Below are 18,439 nucleotides of genomic sequence, written 5' to 3' on the forward strand. Positions count from 1 at the left end.
TTTCTTATTCCATTGGCAGATTTTTTTGCTTGTTTTAAGCACAAATTCACTTAAATTTTATATTTTTGTCTAAAAACTAGACTTATTTTCCTAGGTCATTTTGCTCATCAAGAAAATACATCTTAATTTAACAATTTTTTGATATTGTTACTGAAAACAAGACAAAAACACAAAGTTAGAAAGTAATTTTTTGCAGTGCGGCAGTACCCGACATGAAAATGCACAGCATCATTTTGATTTACAGATTACAAAACTGATCCCAATTTCAAACGTTCAAATTTAGAGCGCTCAATAAAAACAAATCTGAAAATGTCAGCAAACCTTTTTACGATCGGCCTCCAAGGACAGACGATAGGCTTCATCCTGTTCTCTTTTGACCATTTCTCTGGCTTCACGTTCATCCTGAAAGGAAAACAAACTACATTACAAAACAAAATAACACATAATAACACATAATAATAATAATAAATACATTTGTAAAATTCGCCCCATTTCACCCTCCTAAGACCCAAGCTTTGGTTTGGCTTGCATTTTAGATTTCTTCCAGCCATTTGGGGTAAGGAAGAACTAATAAATAAATATATTACCAAATATTTTTCTTTGAACATGAAGCAGTGTCCACGTTTGTGTACAACCGGTTCCAGTTACACAGAATTAAGTATTATGTTTGCAAACAACAAAAAAATGTGATGTTCATGTATGTGGACACACCAGGTCTTAGGGCTCTTATCAAAAAAGCAATTTTTGGACATTGCACAAAAGATCAGATTTCCTTCCTAAAAGGAGGTTTATAAAATCACCTGTAATTCACCAAGCATCATCGACCATCATGTTTTAAAGAAACTGTAGGACATTGCTTGGATTGTATGTTGGGGGTAAATATCAAATGAAAAACTGAAAGACTTAATGCTTTTTTTATTATATAAATCATTACAGTACAGTTTCTAAATATCCCATGCAATCTATTATTTGTGGGCCTACTGTATTTGATGAAATTGTAAACTGCATTATGTAAATCCCATAACAAATATTCCCTAAAAGCATGTCTATGCAAATAACAATCCCATTGTATCTTTGACGTACGAGATGGTTCCTCGTCATTGTCAGCAGTAATGGCCACATACTGAATTATATTGTACTGTCTGACACACTAACTGGGTGACCACTGAAAGAGTATCTTATAGAAGTGAATGCGTGGAGTTCCTCTACATACAATGGAGGGCTCTTTTATTCTTGTGTGTATGTGTGTGTGTGTGTGTATCCTGTTTGTTAGAAACCAGCTGCAGGTCTACCTGCTGAGATTGAAGACTGTTGCTTTTGTGCGGTCGCGCTCGTGCAATTGTTTGCAGCCTCTTATAAGACTAAGGGTCTTTTCTCCTGGACGGACTTTGTGTGGAAATGTGAAAGAGTTCCGACTACACAAAGTGAAGTAAAAGAAAAGGAAGGATACAGGAGAGAAAAGAGGGATGGAGAACAGAGGCCGATCAAAGGAGAGATACATCCTTAAATTCTATTCAGACGAGCTGTAATGGAGTGGGTCGCGGTATAGGAAGAGTTTGTGGGTGGATGTGGGTCTTTCTTTATTCTGAAAGCCAATGTGAACATTGAAACAATTCTGACACAGGTGAATCGGCACTACAACAACTGGACCTTTTATAGTGGACATAAAAACAAACACACATAGACTTTTACAAAGACACGGTTCTTTTGAAGATATGCCAAACTTCTTGATCTTAAAAGACAAATTCTTTTAAAAAGGACTTTCATGTGCCACTGTTATGATAATAATAAAAAATAATAATAATAATAGTAATTATAATAATTTGCGCTACTTGCTTTATTGGTTCAAAAAGAATACTGCAACTTGGCACAACCTATGGCAATAATAATATTAAAGGCCCATTCACACCAAGAATGACAGATAATCATAACAGTTACCATATTAGCATCCAGAAGTTTCACATTTTAAATAAGCAAGTACTTTGAATCAATTTTGACTCGCACTGTTTTATTGTTTAACAGCTGGAAGAAATGAACAATATTATTCCATATAGTTGTGGTGTAAACTCACATATTCTCTTAAATTTAAGGGATTCAACCAACAATTAAAATCATATTGTTTTATACCTGTAGGAGTTTCTATCTTCTGTTGAACACAAATAAAGATATTTTAATAAATATGATGTAACCACACACTTGACAGTACCCACTGACTTCTATAGTAGGAAAAACAAATACTAGGGCTGTGCGGTTTAGGGAAACTATCTAATTGCGATTTTCTTGCCAGACATTTCAATTGCGTTTCGGTTTGCAATTTACCGATTTACTTTTGTAGCAGATGCAATGTGCTACTATATATGAAAATAAGGAAACAAAAATAAAGAAATTAAAAATAAAATTAACACTGCTTTATTTTATGCAATGTAAAATGTTCTTTAGGTTGAACAGTATTTAAATAATTAAGTATTTTATAACTGCAATTTTAACAAAAATTTAAAATATTTAATCAAAAGATTTGTATGCATGTTTGTTTTTGCAAACAAAGAACTGGAATATTCGACATTATAATTACCAAAATATTAAATACATTTGGGATTTGTAAAAGGAGTAGAAAATGCGTTCAAAGTCATGTTATTTCATTCCAATGAAATTAGCAAACCAGTTAAATGTCATTATAGTTTGTTTTAAATAAGTAGCCAGGCTTGTAAGCATTGTAACCGTAGTTTCACACAAGCCGCGTTTGAGGCGTCAAATTCGCATCTACTGCATCTAGTTTGCCGCTTGAACATTTTGAGTTTACTTGCTTCATTCGCGTGTGAAAGCTGTGCGTGAAATTCTAGTCATCGAGACATTCACACGGAAATTCACATCATGGGAGGGGCTTCTGCGACTCCGCTCGCATCCTGTAATCACGTCACTACTAGCGCAAGCTCCTGATTGGTAACGCGGCAACCCTCAATTCAAACTAGATGCATGAATGAGGCGGAATCACGTCAACCGCGCTAAACACCAAACTCGCACTGCAAGACCTCCAGACACGCGTCAACGCATCTTCACATTGACTTAACATTGAAATCACTCGCGCTTGACGGCTCTACCGCGGTTGGTGTGAACACATCATCTGCGTGAAGTCTTGCGATGCGGAGACAGGTGTGAGTATTTAACACGCACTAAGAGATGCAGGCTGTGCGCGAAGCGCCGTTTTGGTTGACGTGCTTCTCACAAAGACAGCACGGCCATACTCGCACTCACTCAATTGGTTAGACCATCACAAAGCCCCGCTGCATATTTCTCATGTCGCATCCTTTCACAATTTGCTAAACGCAAAGTTTCACATCGCGATTGCGGTTTGAGTTCGATTAATTGCCCAGCCCTAACAAATATTATGGAGGTCAATGGGTACCATTATTTAGCAAAATATCTTCTTTTGCCTTTAACAGAATTTAGTAACTCATGCAGGTTTAGAACAACATGGGGCTGAGTAAATGATGACAGGATTTTGATTTTTTTGGGTGAACGATCCCTTTAAGGACGGTTTAAAACGTTGTGGGGCAGTTTCCCAGACCGGAAGTTAGTCCCAAGATTTACTTAAATGTTGGTGTTGTCTTGATCGAAAACAACTTGCTCTGACATATCTTAAAATATATCAGTGCGAGTGTTGTGTCTCGAGGAATACACCAGTAATATTTATTTATACAATATGCTTTTAAAAATGACTAATTTAACTAAGGCCTAGTCCTGGCTTAAGCTAATGCCTGTCTGGGAAATCGCTCCTGAAAGTTTAGTTTTCAACATTCTCGGTGTGAACGGGCCTTAAAGCTTTAAAAAGGGCAAAGAAAAAGAATTAAAGGTGAAACTCCATACAGTGAGTCAGTGTCGTGAGCTGTACTGGAGCTAATGAAGCAAGTAAGTAACTATTTTCCCCTTGACTGCACGACCCCAGGTCAAGTCCCCTACACAAACCGAGGAATGTTGTTGTGATGCTGGTAGATGAGTGTGTGATGTTTCATCAGTCTGAGAATCCAGACGATGTACATAGCGTTTATATCTGTCCGGACAGACGAGCTGTGGGTCACTTGGGTGAATGTACATGGGACACATAGGGACATTTCTGCTAGAGACTGTAAAGGGCAATCCTAAACTGCCTTAAATGGCAGACGGTTAGGGGTGGCACAAGAACAAACGCTTTCAAACAACAACCCTCCCACGGACGGCCATAGTGAGTCACTCATTTGTTTACAAACACAAGGTTAACACAAAAGGTTCGGGTCTAGACGCCACACCTGCGATTTTATTTCTTTTTTTTCAGCTCAAAATGTTATGGTGAAGAAACAACTTGAAGTAAGACCAACTACTGCAAACTTATACGAGTATTAATTTCATATAATTCAAATGACCAGCGTCAATTATTCCGGTTATACCACAGTTACCACAGCCATGGTGATTATTTTAAAGGTGCCTTAGAATAAAAATATTTTATTTACCTGGGCATAGATGAAGAGCACATGGTAATGGCATGTGAGCCTCAAACGTGATTGTTTCCTTATTTTTATGTAAACCTCATGCACGCAAAAAAACTGCTGGAAAAAAGGGCAATGTGAAGTCACAGTCAAGATGTTCCCCCCCACAACATTAAATTACACATTAAATTCCTTACAAAGTTGTTAAAATGCTAAAAACAAAGCTGTGACAGCAAACAATTTGCAAATTGACTCCAAACTATTTGTTGTTCCTCAAAATCTGTATTTTGTCTGATACAGGCTCAAACATATAAGGTCCGTTTATTAATGTGAGCTACTGGCATGAGCCGCAGAGCAATCAGAGCAGAACTCAATATTATTATTCATGACCTTTCCAAATAGAAAAAAATATTTGCAATTTTTAACTGCATTAAAACTGTTAAGTATTGGGGTCCTTTAAAGTCCATTAAAATGAGAAAAATCCTGGAATGTTTTCCTCAAAAAACATAATTTCTTCTCGACTGAACAAAGAAAGACATCAACATTTTGGCAAAAATAGACAATTTCATTTAAAGAACAAATCAATGGGTTGTAAATGGACATGTAACAACGTTCCTTGGATAATTTTTGCACACAATAAAGACACATACCTTCTATGTTAAAGGAATAGTCTACCCTTTTGCCATATTAAACTATGTTATTACCTCAACCTAGACGAATTAATACATACCTATCTTTTTTCAATGCGTGCACTGTACAGCGCGTTATGAATGTGTTAGCATTTAGCCTAGCCCTATTCATTCCTATGGTACCAAAAAAAAGTTTTATTTTATGGCACCATACTTACTGGTATAACTCATCATGTAACAGTCTTTAAATAGGGAAAACACAAAGTGTTTTGTGGCTTCCCTGTTTGGTACCATAGGAATGAATGGGGCTAGGCTAAATGCTAACACATTCATGACGCGCTGTCAGTGCACGCATTAAAAAAAGATAGATATGTATTAATTCGTCTAAGTTGAGGTAATAACATAGTTTAATATGCCAAAAGGGTAGACTATTCCTTTAATATCAAATAACAATTTAACATATTATTTAAAATTAAATTAATAAAGATTTATTTCCCAGGGACACACAAATACTATTACTTGAATATAATGTAGTTAAAGCATAAATGTAAGTGAAAACCCCTAAAATAAGACCTTATTTATCGTGCCTTACCCAACAACTGGCAGGGCAAATATATGAGATCCAGAAAGCGCAACATTCCTCTGTTGCATTTCTTCTAGTGTACCCAATAACTCTCATCAGCCAGAATAATTACAGCCATTAATGCCACGAGGATAAAACTGTCAATGAGTCTCCAGCAGAAATCCATCAACATGTCAAAATTATTCAAGCATTCTTACTGAGGGAAGCAGAAATTTCCCATGTTAATGGGCCTGATGGAACAGATACAAACCATATATAACATTTTTAGCAAAACTGTTCACCAGGCTGGAAAAACAGACGCATAACACGAGAAGACTGAACAAAACACCTTAGGCCTCAATTATAAAATGCTGCATAGAAATGTCCTAAATTTGATCATTTCTCAAAAGCACTTATGTGTGATTCATAAAACGAATGTATGCATAGAAAACGTCATACGCCTTACTTTCAGATGTGAAATCTATAAATCGCAAATAATCTTGAAATTGTGCGCAGCTGAACAGCTGGAGATCTCCGCCTAATTAATATCATTAATATGAAATCCTTTTCAAGCTGCAAGAATGGCGTACATTTCCAAAAACGTCCAGCAATCGGACAAGCACAAGTACGTACATCGTGGCACTAAGCACGTCAAAGTGCATTTTCACAAATATGAACATCGGTGTCACCATGGATTTTTGCGCCATGGATCAAATCGGTGCCCTTGAATCTAGCAAAACTGTCGTTTTCACACCAAGACAAAGACAATTAGGAGATAGCGTGAATATTTTTTGTTGCGTTTTGTAATAAATATCTGTGTCCCACGCAGGGGTGTGAACAGAAAAGAGAATGCTGGTACTAGGCAAAAAATGTCAAAACCTATCAAATCATCGAGTCAGTCGGCCTTAGGGCAACAGTAACCTGTCTGAATATTTCCCACTAAACCACAGACACAAGCTGTAACACACAGGTGAGGATGGATGACAAATAAGATTGACTCACATTGAGCGTAGACAGACCTGTCAGAAAGAATGTAGCGTGTAACAAACACAACAATTTGTGTTTTTAATTAGTCAGGGAATTCATGTTTAAAAGTTGCCTAGAGAAATTCAGAGATGTCAATGCGAAGGAGTCATTTGAACTGATTAACAGACATAAACTGTTTTTTGGGCTCATTGCTAGCGTGTTTGTTTGCTTAGCTTGCATTGACTTAAAACAATCAGTGACTACATGCAGTCACAACACACGGACCTCGTATCCTGCCAGCTTTGTGTCGACTCCGCGAGCTTACATTATATAGCCAGTCAATTGTGTTTTCTCTGCCACGGTTTGTCTGAATCCCAGTCAAGCACACAGATGCAGGCGGAGCATCTATTCTTCCCCTTGTTCGACTTTTGTGAGTCAGACAATGAGTGGTCATCTGTCCCAACATGCCCCTGATACTTTGTTGTGGCCCAAAAAAAGACTAATACATCTGTGCAGCTTTATATACAGTTGTCATCAATGCTTAGGTTAAGTTCAATACAAGTAACATACATTTGTAAACTGGAATAAGTGAGTCTATGCTACTTAACATACACAAAAAGCATGAATACTATGGTTTCTAAAACCAAGCATAGGCCTACTATTCTGAACAAGAGAGCCTCAATTAAATAATAATGACCAAAAATATACACCGAACATAAACAGTAGTGATTATATGGAGGGTCAGTGTCTGTCTCACCTCATCTTTGATGTCTTCTTGCTGCTGTGCGGTAAAGATCTCCATAGCTCCCATGAGTCTCATCATCAGCTCATCTACTCCTGTGTTGCCTTTATCACACACACACACACACACACACACACACACACACACACACACACACACACACACACACACACACACGGACAAAATACATCAGACTGTAGTTGACTGATCTAACTAAAATCTTCTATTGTACAAACCAATTTGCTCTAAACGGAAGATAGATGCTTATGGTACTTGGGAGACTTGTTGGGCTCCTAATTGTTAACATAAAAAAAATTCTAAAAACTGAAGGGTCCAAAGGAGACCTTAATGGAGAATCTGTAACTGAATGTGTATGTAATATTGTAAGATTGTAACATGTCAAAAATTGAAGAGCTCAGACGCAAATCCCTTTAAGTACATCTGACATGTTTTCTTGTAAATGAGGATTTTCTATCAGACTCTTAGTGGATTTCCCCAACAAAACGGTATTTCTGAATGGCCTGAGGCCGGGATTAAGCAGATTTGAAACAAAATTACTTGATGAACGTATAATATGCGCCAAGAGCATTGGGTTAATATCATTGGGTGGTGTTTACACTTAAAAAAAAAAACGGGTCACATTTTACATGTTGACCATTTGACATTTGTTACAACGTTATACAATTGAGCTCAGATACAAAAGTCGCTACACTGCAAAAAATGACATTCTTACTCGTATTTATTCTTGTTTTCAATACAAATATCTAATAATTCTAAAATCAAGATGCATTTTTTGATGAGCAAAAAAACCTAAGAAAATAAATCTAGTTTTACCTTTTTTTTTTTTGAGTTTTACCATTTTGGAATTCGTTCAAGTTGATTTGCGGTTCTGGCGGTACCACTTTTAGCATAGCTTAGCATAATTTATTAAATCCGATTAGACAATTAGCATCGCGCTCAAAAATGATCAGAGTTTCGATATTCTTCCTGTTTAAAACTTGACTCTTCTGTAGTTACATCGTGTACTAAGACCGACTGAAAATTAAGAATTGCAATTTTCTAGGCCGATATGGTTAGGAACTAGCCAGCGAACGTAAATAGTCCCCAGCTATTGAAAGTTACCAATGGGACTACTTTCGGGCGTAGTGTAATATCATTGCGCTTGCTGCACCCATAGTACAGCAGCAAAGTCCTTGATTTTTATGCCAGAATGAGAGTATAGTTCCTAGCCATATCGGCCTAGAAAAATAACAACTTTTAATTTTCCGTCAATCTTAGTTCATGATGTAATTACAGAAGAGTCAAGTTTTAAATAGGAAAATTATCGAAACTCTTTGGTTATTTTTGAGCGCGATGCTAATATTCTAATCAGATTCAATGGATTATGCTAAGCTATGCTAAAAGTGGTATCGCCAGACCCGGAGATCGGCTGAATGGATTCCAAAACTGTAAAAATTAAATGTTTAACTCTAGGGGAGCTGGAAAATAAGCCTATTTTCAAAAAAAGTGTAGTGTCCCTTTAAGTGTAAAGTAAACTTATTTCAAGATTTTTTTATTACCCCATTGGCAGATTGTTTTTGCTTGTTTTACGCACAAATTCACTTAAATATGATTTAATTTTTGTCAAAAACTAGACTTATTTTCTTGGGTCATCAAGAAAATGCATCTTGATTCAAGAATTTTTTGATATTTGTACTGAAAACAAGACTGAAAATACTAGGTAAAAAGTTATTTTTTGCAGTGTAGCGGCTTTTGCATCTGACCTCAATTGTACAACATTGTAACAAATGTCACATGGTCAATATGTAAAATTGACCATGTGACCTTTGTATAAAAGTCAGATGTCCTAGATATAGGTCAGAAACATTCCTAATTCATGCTAAGATCAAATGAATCATCGGGATTTTTAAAAGCTGAAGTTTTGCTCAAAGTGATAATGCATTTTATACTGTAACATGCATTTAAGTAGTTAGACTAGTTTTTGGCTTTAATAGTGCATATACTTTACCTTGGATGACATTTAAAACTTCATTTGATGTCCGTTTGCCCATGACAATTAAAAGTAACGGGAACTGGTCAGTCTTGTACGTCCGAATGGTCTGTGCAACAACACTGCCAAAGTGCCTTGTACACATCGTAAGTAGTCTAGATAAAGAAAAAGAGAGACAGAGAGAGCAGTGAGACAGAAAGAAAGAGAGAGAGAGTGTGTGTCAGTAATTTGGACAGTGGACAGACAGCGAACGAAACTCCCTCGAACAATCACAGAGTTTAATAAGAGTACACAGCTCATCATATTAACAGACTTTAAAACCAATTCTGGCTCGGGCTCAGAGCGTGGACCCTCTCCAAACACTCGCCCATATGAATTAGTATTCAGCACTCGCAGCTTTGAATTTGATAGGGCAGAGAGGATTTCTTATTCCATTACAAAGACAGAACTTTAAATTAACGTTTCGCAGAAGGAAAAGGGTAGCAGGCAGACTCGGAGAGCTCGCAGTAAATGTCATAATATTAATGAATTGCCATAGACCGAATGCAAATATAGATTAGCTTCTCTCTTCTTTTAATAACAGCGGCTTTAATAACTGGAAAGTAAAATAGAAGAGAGGTGGAAGGCACGTCTGATCGGTCACGACCGGCGTGGAAGAGAAGCCCAGAGAAATTTTCTATGAAAAGTTATGTATCAGAGGAGATAAGTGAGCACTTCATGTAAAAACTACTGTGGGTATAGATGTTTAGGCTTATTATGTAAAAACACTGTATCCCATATTGCATTAGATGTGAACCCAAATGGGCTTGAATGAATGTCTCTTTTTACTAGTGAGATTAACTAGCAAAATCAACTTAATATTTAATATGGCAAAAATAGCATGGGTGAGACATAATAATGTGATGTATATACAGTCAAAATATGTTTTAAACGGCATTGCAGATGGAGTTTACTGAGCAATATGTAAACTACTAGAAGACAGGCAGATGCTTGCTCAGACAATTTATTAATAAATAATATATCGATAAAAAGCATACAAATAACACTTGCAGTGTCTCCTGTCCCATCAGGCATTGCAGTTGGCAATTCACTGTCATATTAGTGATGCATAAGAAATCTTCAAGAATGTTAAGAGTTTTCAAAGGACCTCAGGGGAGTTTTATTGATTGTTTGGTTGGCAACACCTGGTGTCTCAAACATCTCATCAAAAACAGCTTTGTAATCGGAGTGACATGTCCTCACCTCTTTCTCATCTACTTCTCATGTCTCGAGTGTGTGAACCATAATATTTCTCTTGAACCTACAGAGGCATGTCACAGGCCATCTCCAGGGCATAAACTGTTCTCGAAACAGTTCCTCATGCCGAACGATACTTAAACTATGCATTGATTACCAATGATACAATTGCACCACAACAGCAAACAATGACAATGTTAAAAATATATACATTTTAAGAACTGCAATCTTTGCTCTTGTTTTAGAAATGTCAACACTTTAAGACACTTTCTAGGTGCTTCTTAACACTTCAAGGGGCAGTTTCCCGGACAGGGCCTATCCAAGTCCCAGAGTCTAAAATGGATGTTTGAGCTGGCGTAATTTAAAAACATCTTGCACTGACACAGGGATTAAAGTGAAAAAAATTCTTCTGACTGAAATTTTTTTCAGGCCAAGTCATATTCCTTTAACTTACACTTTATGTAGGCGAGACCAATAACATTTTAAGGGGAGATTTTTTTGCCATTAATTCCATATTAAAGTCTCCTGTAGTATATAGGTCGCTGTAGTTTACAGGGAATTTCAGATTAAGGCGAAACAGCTAAATAACTCACTATATAAAAAGAAAACATGAATATCACCACCTTTAATGAATCTTTTATTAATTATTAATTAATTAATTGTAAATGTATTAATTTGAGCATTTACTAATATTTTTTTTAAATCAAAGTTGAAACTGTTAACATTAGTGAATGCACCATGAACCACCGTCAATTACTGTAATGACATAAACAAGAATGCTTATATACTCTATATTTTCATTGTTTGTTCATGTTATATAATGCATTTACTAATGTAAACAAATACAACTTTTTCATATCATATTATTCAGTACACAAACAAATAATCCAGGGTCTGTTCTGTTCACAAAACAGCTTACAGTCACAGCTCTTATACAGTAACGTTATGTATGATTATAAATCCTAAACGAGTAACTCGAGTCAAACTCGTGTACAATAAGCACAGGATGTCTGTAACCATAGTGAAAGATGTAAAATGAATGACTGTACCTTTATCAACAAATTATTATGTTACAATAGAGGCAGCGCTGATGTGCTATTTTGTGCGCAATGTTTCTGCTGTTTACTTTCTCCTAAGACCTAAATGGCCGTGTTTATATGAGGATATTTGCAAAGACTGGATTTTTGACGCATATGTTTATTTAAGGCCAATAAAGCGGCAAAAATACTCACACAATGAGAAGCGAATGCGCGACTTTGCGTGCCCATCTGACACAGAAACAGCGGCCGCATTTTGCACTGTTGTTTGACTTTGAATGGCTTAAATCACTTGTTTTTAAACTGTGGTGCTTAAATATGTGTACAAATGTTAAGTTTTTGTGACCACACGCAAATGCAACTGCAAGAACCGACATGTGGTTGACATCAAAGTCCCGCGAGAGCATTTCGGAAGCAGTCTCCTCTTATGATTCCTCGAATCGCTCTCACGGGATTTGGATGTCATCTGCCTCCTGGTTCTTGTGGCGCCACATGAAGTTTACCCACGAGTTTAACAAACATGTTGTATCAGCCACTGGTTAGATCAGCAGTCAAAAACGGGACGCGGGTGATCACGTACGGGGGAAATCATTTACCCCCAAAATACAGCACCCCTAGTCATACTGTGCAAAGACACGCAAGTTACCTGGCTTTTTGGTTTTCTTAGCCCACGAACTGAAAGCCTTGCCAATCTTCATCATTTCGCTAAGTCAATCTCCAGGTCTTTTACACCTTTATCGATCTCCAAAACATCGGAGCCTTCCTGCATTATAAGTTTGTCCATGCTAGCTGAAATAAAGTTATCCCTCAGCTTAACGTGATACAGCCAGAAAACCCGGAGTGGATCCGGTGCGTGGTGGTTACAGAACGCTTACAGTGGAGAGAGGAACGTGATTTGGCTCCACTCCAGGCTTTGATCACATCCCACTTAAAAAGGTGAATACACGACTCGTCTTTATGAAAAGTGAATTTAATAATTTTTCAATTGACGGAAATCCGTCTAGCGACGGAAAACTTTAATCCATGCTGACATGGCTTAGAATACACCATGGCCATTGTTTAAAATAGCACATCAGTAATGTTTTTTGTAAGGTATGTTTTTAAAAACTGTAGTGATTTTGAGACGAGCACCAATAGGCTTTATGCCCAGCTGCACTACTTCCTGAACTTCAGCCAGCTCCTTGTTTCCTGTCTGCCATTTTTGGACAAACTGATTAATCCAGGTCTGTCTGATTATTGTTGTTGTGATTACTGAGGTCAGGCACACCTGGATTAATCAGTTTGTTTTGACCATTGAGGTCAGGCACACCTGGATTAATCAGTTTGTCCAATAATGGAAGACAGGAAACAAGGAGCTGGCTGAAGTTCAGGAAGTAGTGCAGCTGGGCATAAAGCCTATTCATTTAGTGATTTTCTTATAGGCAACCATTGGTTAGTATGCCATACACAGGACACCTCAAGTGTGTGTGTGTGTGTGTGTGTGTGTGTGTGTGTGTGTGTCAGATGACCCCTCCCTCCTCACACGAGGCACCATTAATGCAGTGATTTTGACACAGGCACCAATTAATTTAGTGATTTTCACATGGGCAACCATTGGTTAGTATGACACACACGCACACACACTTAGGGCCCTATTTTAACGATCTGAAACGCAAGTGCGAAGCGCAACGCGCAAGTGAGTTTGTGGGCGGATCTTGGGCGTTGTTGCTATTTTCGCAAATCAATAAGGGGTTGGTCTGAAGTATGTTCATTATTCATAGGTGTGGTTTGGGCGTAACGTCAAATAAACCAATCAGAACGCTATCCAACATTCCCTTTAAACGCAAGGCCGCAAGTTCCATGGGGGGTTGCTATTATTATGACGGATTTACCAGGCGTACGCCAGGAGCGGTTCACAGCCGAGGAGACCGACGTTCTTGTAAGAGCAGTCAAAGACAGAGAAGTTGTTTTGTATGGGGATAGGAGAAACCCGCCCAAATCAGCGTAGGTTAAACAGGCGTGAGAGGAAATAGCCACAGTCTCATCAGCTGGCACCCCATCATTGCGCCAAGCGCAAGGGAATCCCAGGGAATCCCAAGCTTGCCAGCATAAATCGGGCACGCCGTGTAACGGGAGGTGGATCTGCCTCAGGACCTGACGCCAGCAGAGGACATCGCTGCGTCCACCCTCACCGCTGAAAGGGTTTGGGGGCTTTGAAATCGGACCCAAGAAACGCAAGCAAGGTCCAACCCCAAAGTACTCTTACAAATCAAGTTCATATACATAATTAATTATTATTTACATAAAATAAACGTAATACAGCCACACAACAAACTTATGAAAATATTTTAATCGTTATTTGCATGAGAATTTTTTAACGCAGCACCACAATAAATAAAAACTATCTCCACAATGCTCACCACTATGATTCCCCTTATCTCATGTGTTAATATTTTTTAGTGTAACAATTTATGATTTGCAAAAATAACTGTTGCATCTGTGTAGATTAGATGCAAAGTGTATGCGCGTTGTGCACGCTATATATTATGGTCAAGCATGCGCCCTTAATATAGCATAATGAACCACGCGCAGCGCGCCACTGACTTTAAACTTTTTTTTCTGGTCAGTGGCGCAATTGTTTTTTGAAACTGCAAAATAGCATCAGGGATGGTTTGCGCCGGAACACGCCTCTTTTTTTGCGCTGAACCGCCCAGGGAGCGCAAGTTCATTCCCTAGTTTGCCGACGTGCGTCTGTGGAGGGAAAAACCCGCTGTGCGCCGGTGCAAAATACGAATGATACATGCGTCACTGACAAAGTCAATTGCGCTGGGTGCAAGATAGGGCCCTTAAGGTGAAACCTCTAGTGTCCTGTGTATATGGAGCGAATTTTGTGCCATAATTTTACAAACAAATTTGGCATTTTGCAAACAAACTCAATCTGCTTTGCAAAGGGAAAACTTGACTCGCAAACTAACAAAAAAACTTTGCAAATAATAAAGGCAATTTGAGAGAAAATGCAGAGGTGTTACAAATATGTACTGTGTTTTGTAAATATGACCATGATTTTTTCACAAATGTGACCATGATTTTCTCACAAATGGGACCATGATTTTCTCACAAATGTGACCATGATTTTCTCATAAATGTGACCATGATTTTCTCACAAATGGGACCATGATTTTCTCACAAATGGGACCATGATTTTCTCACAAACGGGACCATGATTTTCTCACAAATGTGACCATGCAATCCAAAACAGCAGATGGCGCTGTTTCAACCTTATTAGGCATTTTCAACTAGTCTCCCTGAAAAGCCCTGAATTTTAACTTACATATCACCCCGGACAGTGCCAGCAACTGAATGAAGACTAAATTAATTTTTCGTGGTTCATGTTGTTAATCTCTGGATTTATTGAAAGTGTTGATAATAATTAATGTCTGTTAATAGTAAACACATTCTGTGTGTAAAGACATTGAATTCCATCTGAATTCTATACATTTGCAATTGTCAATCCCTATACCCCGTCTGATTCTCTAAATTCTCTTCTTTTGGTGATAAGAAACTCACCATCACTGGACTGTTTTAAGTGATCCTTAAAGACTTATCCTTTTAAAATAGCTTACTATTGCAAAATGATTATTACTAACTTGTTTACTTTTGTATGTGTATATTCCTGAGAATCTCATATATTATGGTGCTTTGAGTTTTAGAAAGTGCATTATAAATAAAATTTATTATATCCCCTGCAGAAAAATAACAGCTAATACCAGCCTATGCTGGTTGACTGGTTTAACCCTCTGGGGTCTAAGGGGTTTTTAGGGCCCTGGAGAAGTTTTGACCTGCACTGACATTTGTGCTTTTTTCAGTTGCTTAAAAACCTAATAATGGCAAAAGTCTTATAACACTGCATTCAGCACAAACTGGGCTACTATATTATATGATTAACATGTATGTACATGTTTGTATTTTTGAGAGAAAAATGTTTATGCGTGGTTTTTGAAAAAGAAAAAAATTTAAGTGACTGATATAAGTCCACAAAACTCATTCTAAACATGTTTTCCTAAAACTTTTCAAAGCAGGATCTAGTAGTCTAAAGTTTTTTCTTTAAAATGATGTGAAAATCATTCTGCTTACTCCTTCACATAACACAATATATTGATTTACAATTTCAAAGTCACTTTTTGGTTAGGAAGGCAATATGCAAGGAGGCTGGAAGCTCTTGAATAATCTGTGATTGACAATACACTGCTGAAGAACAATACACTTGCATAATGAGCTGCATAATGAGCCTTTAGGCAGGAATGTGAAGATGCCATTATTGTTAAGTGTTTGTTTGTGAAAGCAAGACAAAAGAAATGCCTTCACATGCATGATCCTGCATTAAATAAACTTACTGTGCAGAGATATACGCGAATAAACTGGGTTTTAGATGTGTTTAGATGCGTCTTAATACAAAGTGCGTCAAATATGATTGTGTGTTTGTGTATGCGTTTGGCCGTTGATCACGTCTGACGGAAGCACAAAGAAAACATAAGCGCATGGAGATAACTTTTATTTACTAGGCGAGAGTAACCAAGTAGATGTGATGTTTGCAATCGTCTTTTATAAGAATACCAAAAAGCGCGTCAAATGAGGCATCGTGTCTTTGTGTGTGCATTTGTACATCGCGTCACACCGTCGAAGCACACACACTTGCATCTTTTATAAGAACACCACAAAGTGCATCAAATATGAGGCATCGTATGTTTGTGTGTGAGTTTGGACATCGCGTCACACAGACGAAGCACACACACACTTGCATCTTTTATAAGAACACCACAAAGTGCGTCAAATATGAAGCATCGTGTGTTTGTGTGTGCATTTGGACATCGCGTCACACAGACGAAGCACACACACTTGCATCTTAAGAATACCACAAAGCGCGTCAAAAATGAGGCATCGTGTGTGTGTGAGTTTGAACATCGATCCCATCACACTGACGAAGCACACACACTCGCGTCTGTCTGGAGATTTAGGCGCGAGTAAACAGTTATGTGGTGTGTGCAATCGCATCTTTTATAATGATACCACAAAGCGCTTCAAATATGAGGCATTGTGTGTTTGTGTGTGCGTTTGGACGTCAATCGAGTCACACTTGCGTCTGGAGATAACTTTAGTTACAGTCACTAGTAAACAAGTAGATGTCATGTTTCCAGCACTCGGATTAAAACTCAACACAGCAGTGAATGGCTGCAGAGACGGAATGTCCATTGACTGTGGGGTTGATTAATGAATATGGATGATCTCTGCTCTTCTCTTCAATGGAGCGGGGCGTGGCTCATTATAGATAATGAAGCAACAGAAGAAAGACGGTACATCTCTCTCTTCTAATAGAGTTAACAACGAATTACAATATTTGTTTTCGATTTCACTTACATCATTTAAAAGCAGACATTCGAAGCATTATGTAGACATTTATCTTTTGTTTGTATGACAAGTATTCGTTAAGTTACAGTTCATTTTTCTGACGTGTTTCTGAAAGGAATTCACTTAGGGAGAGAGAACAAAACGCGCATCATGTTTATTTTCTTAATTTTGCGAAAAGCACAACATTCTGTTTTTATTGGGAGTGGACAGAAAAAAACTAGACACTTTAACGTTTTAAATGATGTATAAATCATATCTGTATGTCCAAAATCAGCAGAGTTATCTAAGTCTCTTTGGGGAGTGATTGAAAAATAAAGAGTTTGCGGCGCCCGCGCCGCAGCCGACCCCAGAGTGTTAAGATGGTGTTCCAGCCTGGTTTTAGCTTAAGCTAGTATTAGAAGGATTTTTGCTTTTATACTGTAGCTGGTCAGGCTGATCACACCAGCCCAAACCAGCTTGACTAGGCTGGAAGCTTTGCCAGCTTGGCTATTGTGAAAGAAGCTGGTTTAAACTGGTCCTCCTAGCCTGACAAGATAAGACCAACTTTAAAAGGATTAACATTTTGTAGAAGTTTATCTTGTTCAGAGTGCTCAAATGACTATGATCCTGGTTGGTTGGTTACTGTTGCTTGAACTGGCCACTCTGTCCAGACAGCCGATGTTGGGTTTATTATGTCCCTACCACACTCTTTCTCCAAAGAGTTTCATTTATTATCCTGCATCTTTTGATAAGCATTGTAAGTTGAATTCATTGTCTTGACACACAGAATTTGTTTACTATTAACAAACATTTATTATTATTAACACTTACAATAAAATCAGTGAGATTAACAGAATGAAGCCCGACAAATGAAATGTCTTTATTCAGTTGCTGCCACTGTCAGGGGTGATATGTATGTTAAAATTCAGGGCTTTTCCCCTGGGCTTTTTTCCAATGCCTGAAAAAGTTGAAACAGCGCCATCTGCTGTTCTGGATTGCATGGTCCCATTTGTGAGAAAATCATGGTCCCATTTGTGAGAAAATCATGGTCCCATTTGTGAGAAAATCATGGTCCCATTTGTGAGAAAATCATGGTCACATTTGTGAGAAAATCATGGTCCCATTTGTGAGAAAATCATGGTCACATTTGTGAAAAAATCATGGTCACATTTGTGAAAAAATCATGGTCACATTTACAAAACACAGTACATATTTGTAACACATCTGCATTTTCTCTCAAATTGCCTTTATTATTTGCAAAGCGTTTTCTGTTTGTTTGCGAGTCAAGTTTTCCCTTTGCAAAGCAGATTGAGTTTGTTTGCAAAATGCTGTATTTGTTTGTAAAATTTTGGCACAAAATTCGCTCCATATGTGTATGACATACTAACCAATGTTTGCCTGAGTGAAAATCACTTAATTAATTGGTGCCCGTGTCAAAATCACTGCATTTATA

At 37.8% G+C, this 18,439-nt stretch overlaps 1 protein-coding gene across 2 annotated transcripts in view; it reads right to left on the reverse strand.

Annotated features, from left to right (window-relative positions):
• faf1 (Fas (TNFRSF6) associated factor 1) overlaps positions 1-18,439 on the reverse strand; it is a 127,195-nt gene that overhangs the window by 23,597 nt on the left and 85,159 nt on the right. For both annotated transcript variants that reach the window (XM_065248490.2, XM_065248489.2), the window contains exons 14-16: positions 9,368-9,504; positions 7,375-7,463; positions 322-402 (exon numbers count right to left, since the gene is read on the reverse strand). In XM_065248490.2, coding sequence (XP_065104562.1) covers positions 322-402; positions 7,375-7,463; positions 9,368-9,504 — 307 coding nt within the window. The remainder of the gene's footprint in view (positions 1-321; positions 403-7,374; positions 7,464-9,367; positions 9,505-18,439) is intronic.

The sequence above is a fragment of the Paramisgurnus dabryanus genome, chromosome 11 (assembly GCF_030506205.2).
Source record: "Paramisgurnus dabryanus chromosome 11, PD_genome_1.1, whole genome shotgun sequence".
Taxonomy (NCBI): Eukaryota; Metazoa; Chordata; class Actinopteri; order Cypriniformes; family Cobitidae; genus Paramisgurnus; species Paramisgurnus dabryanus.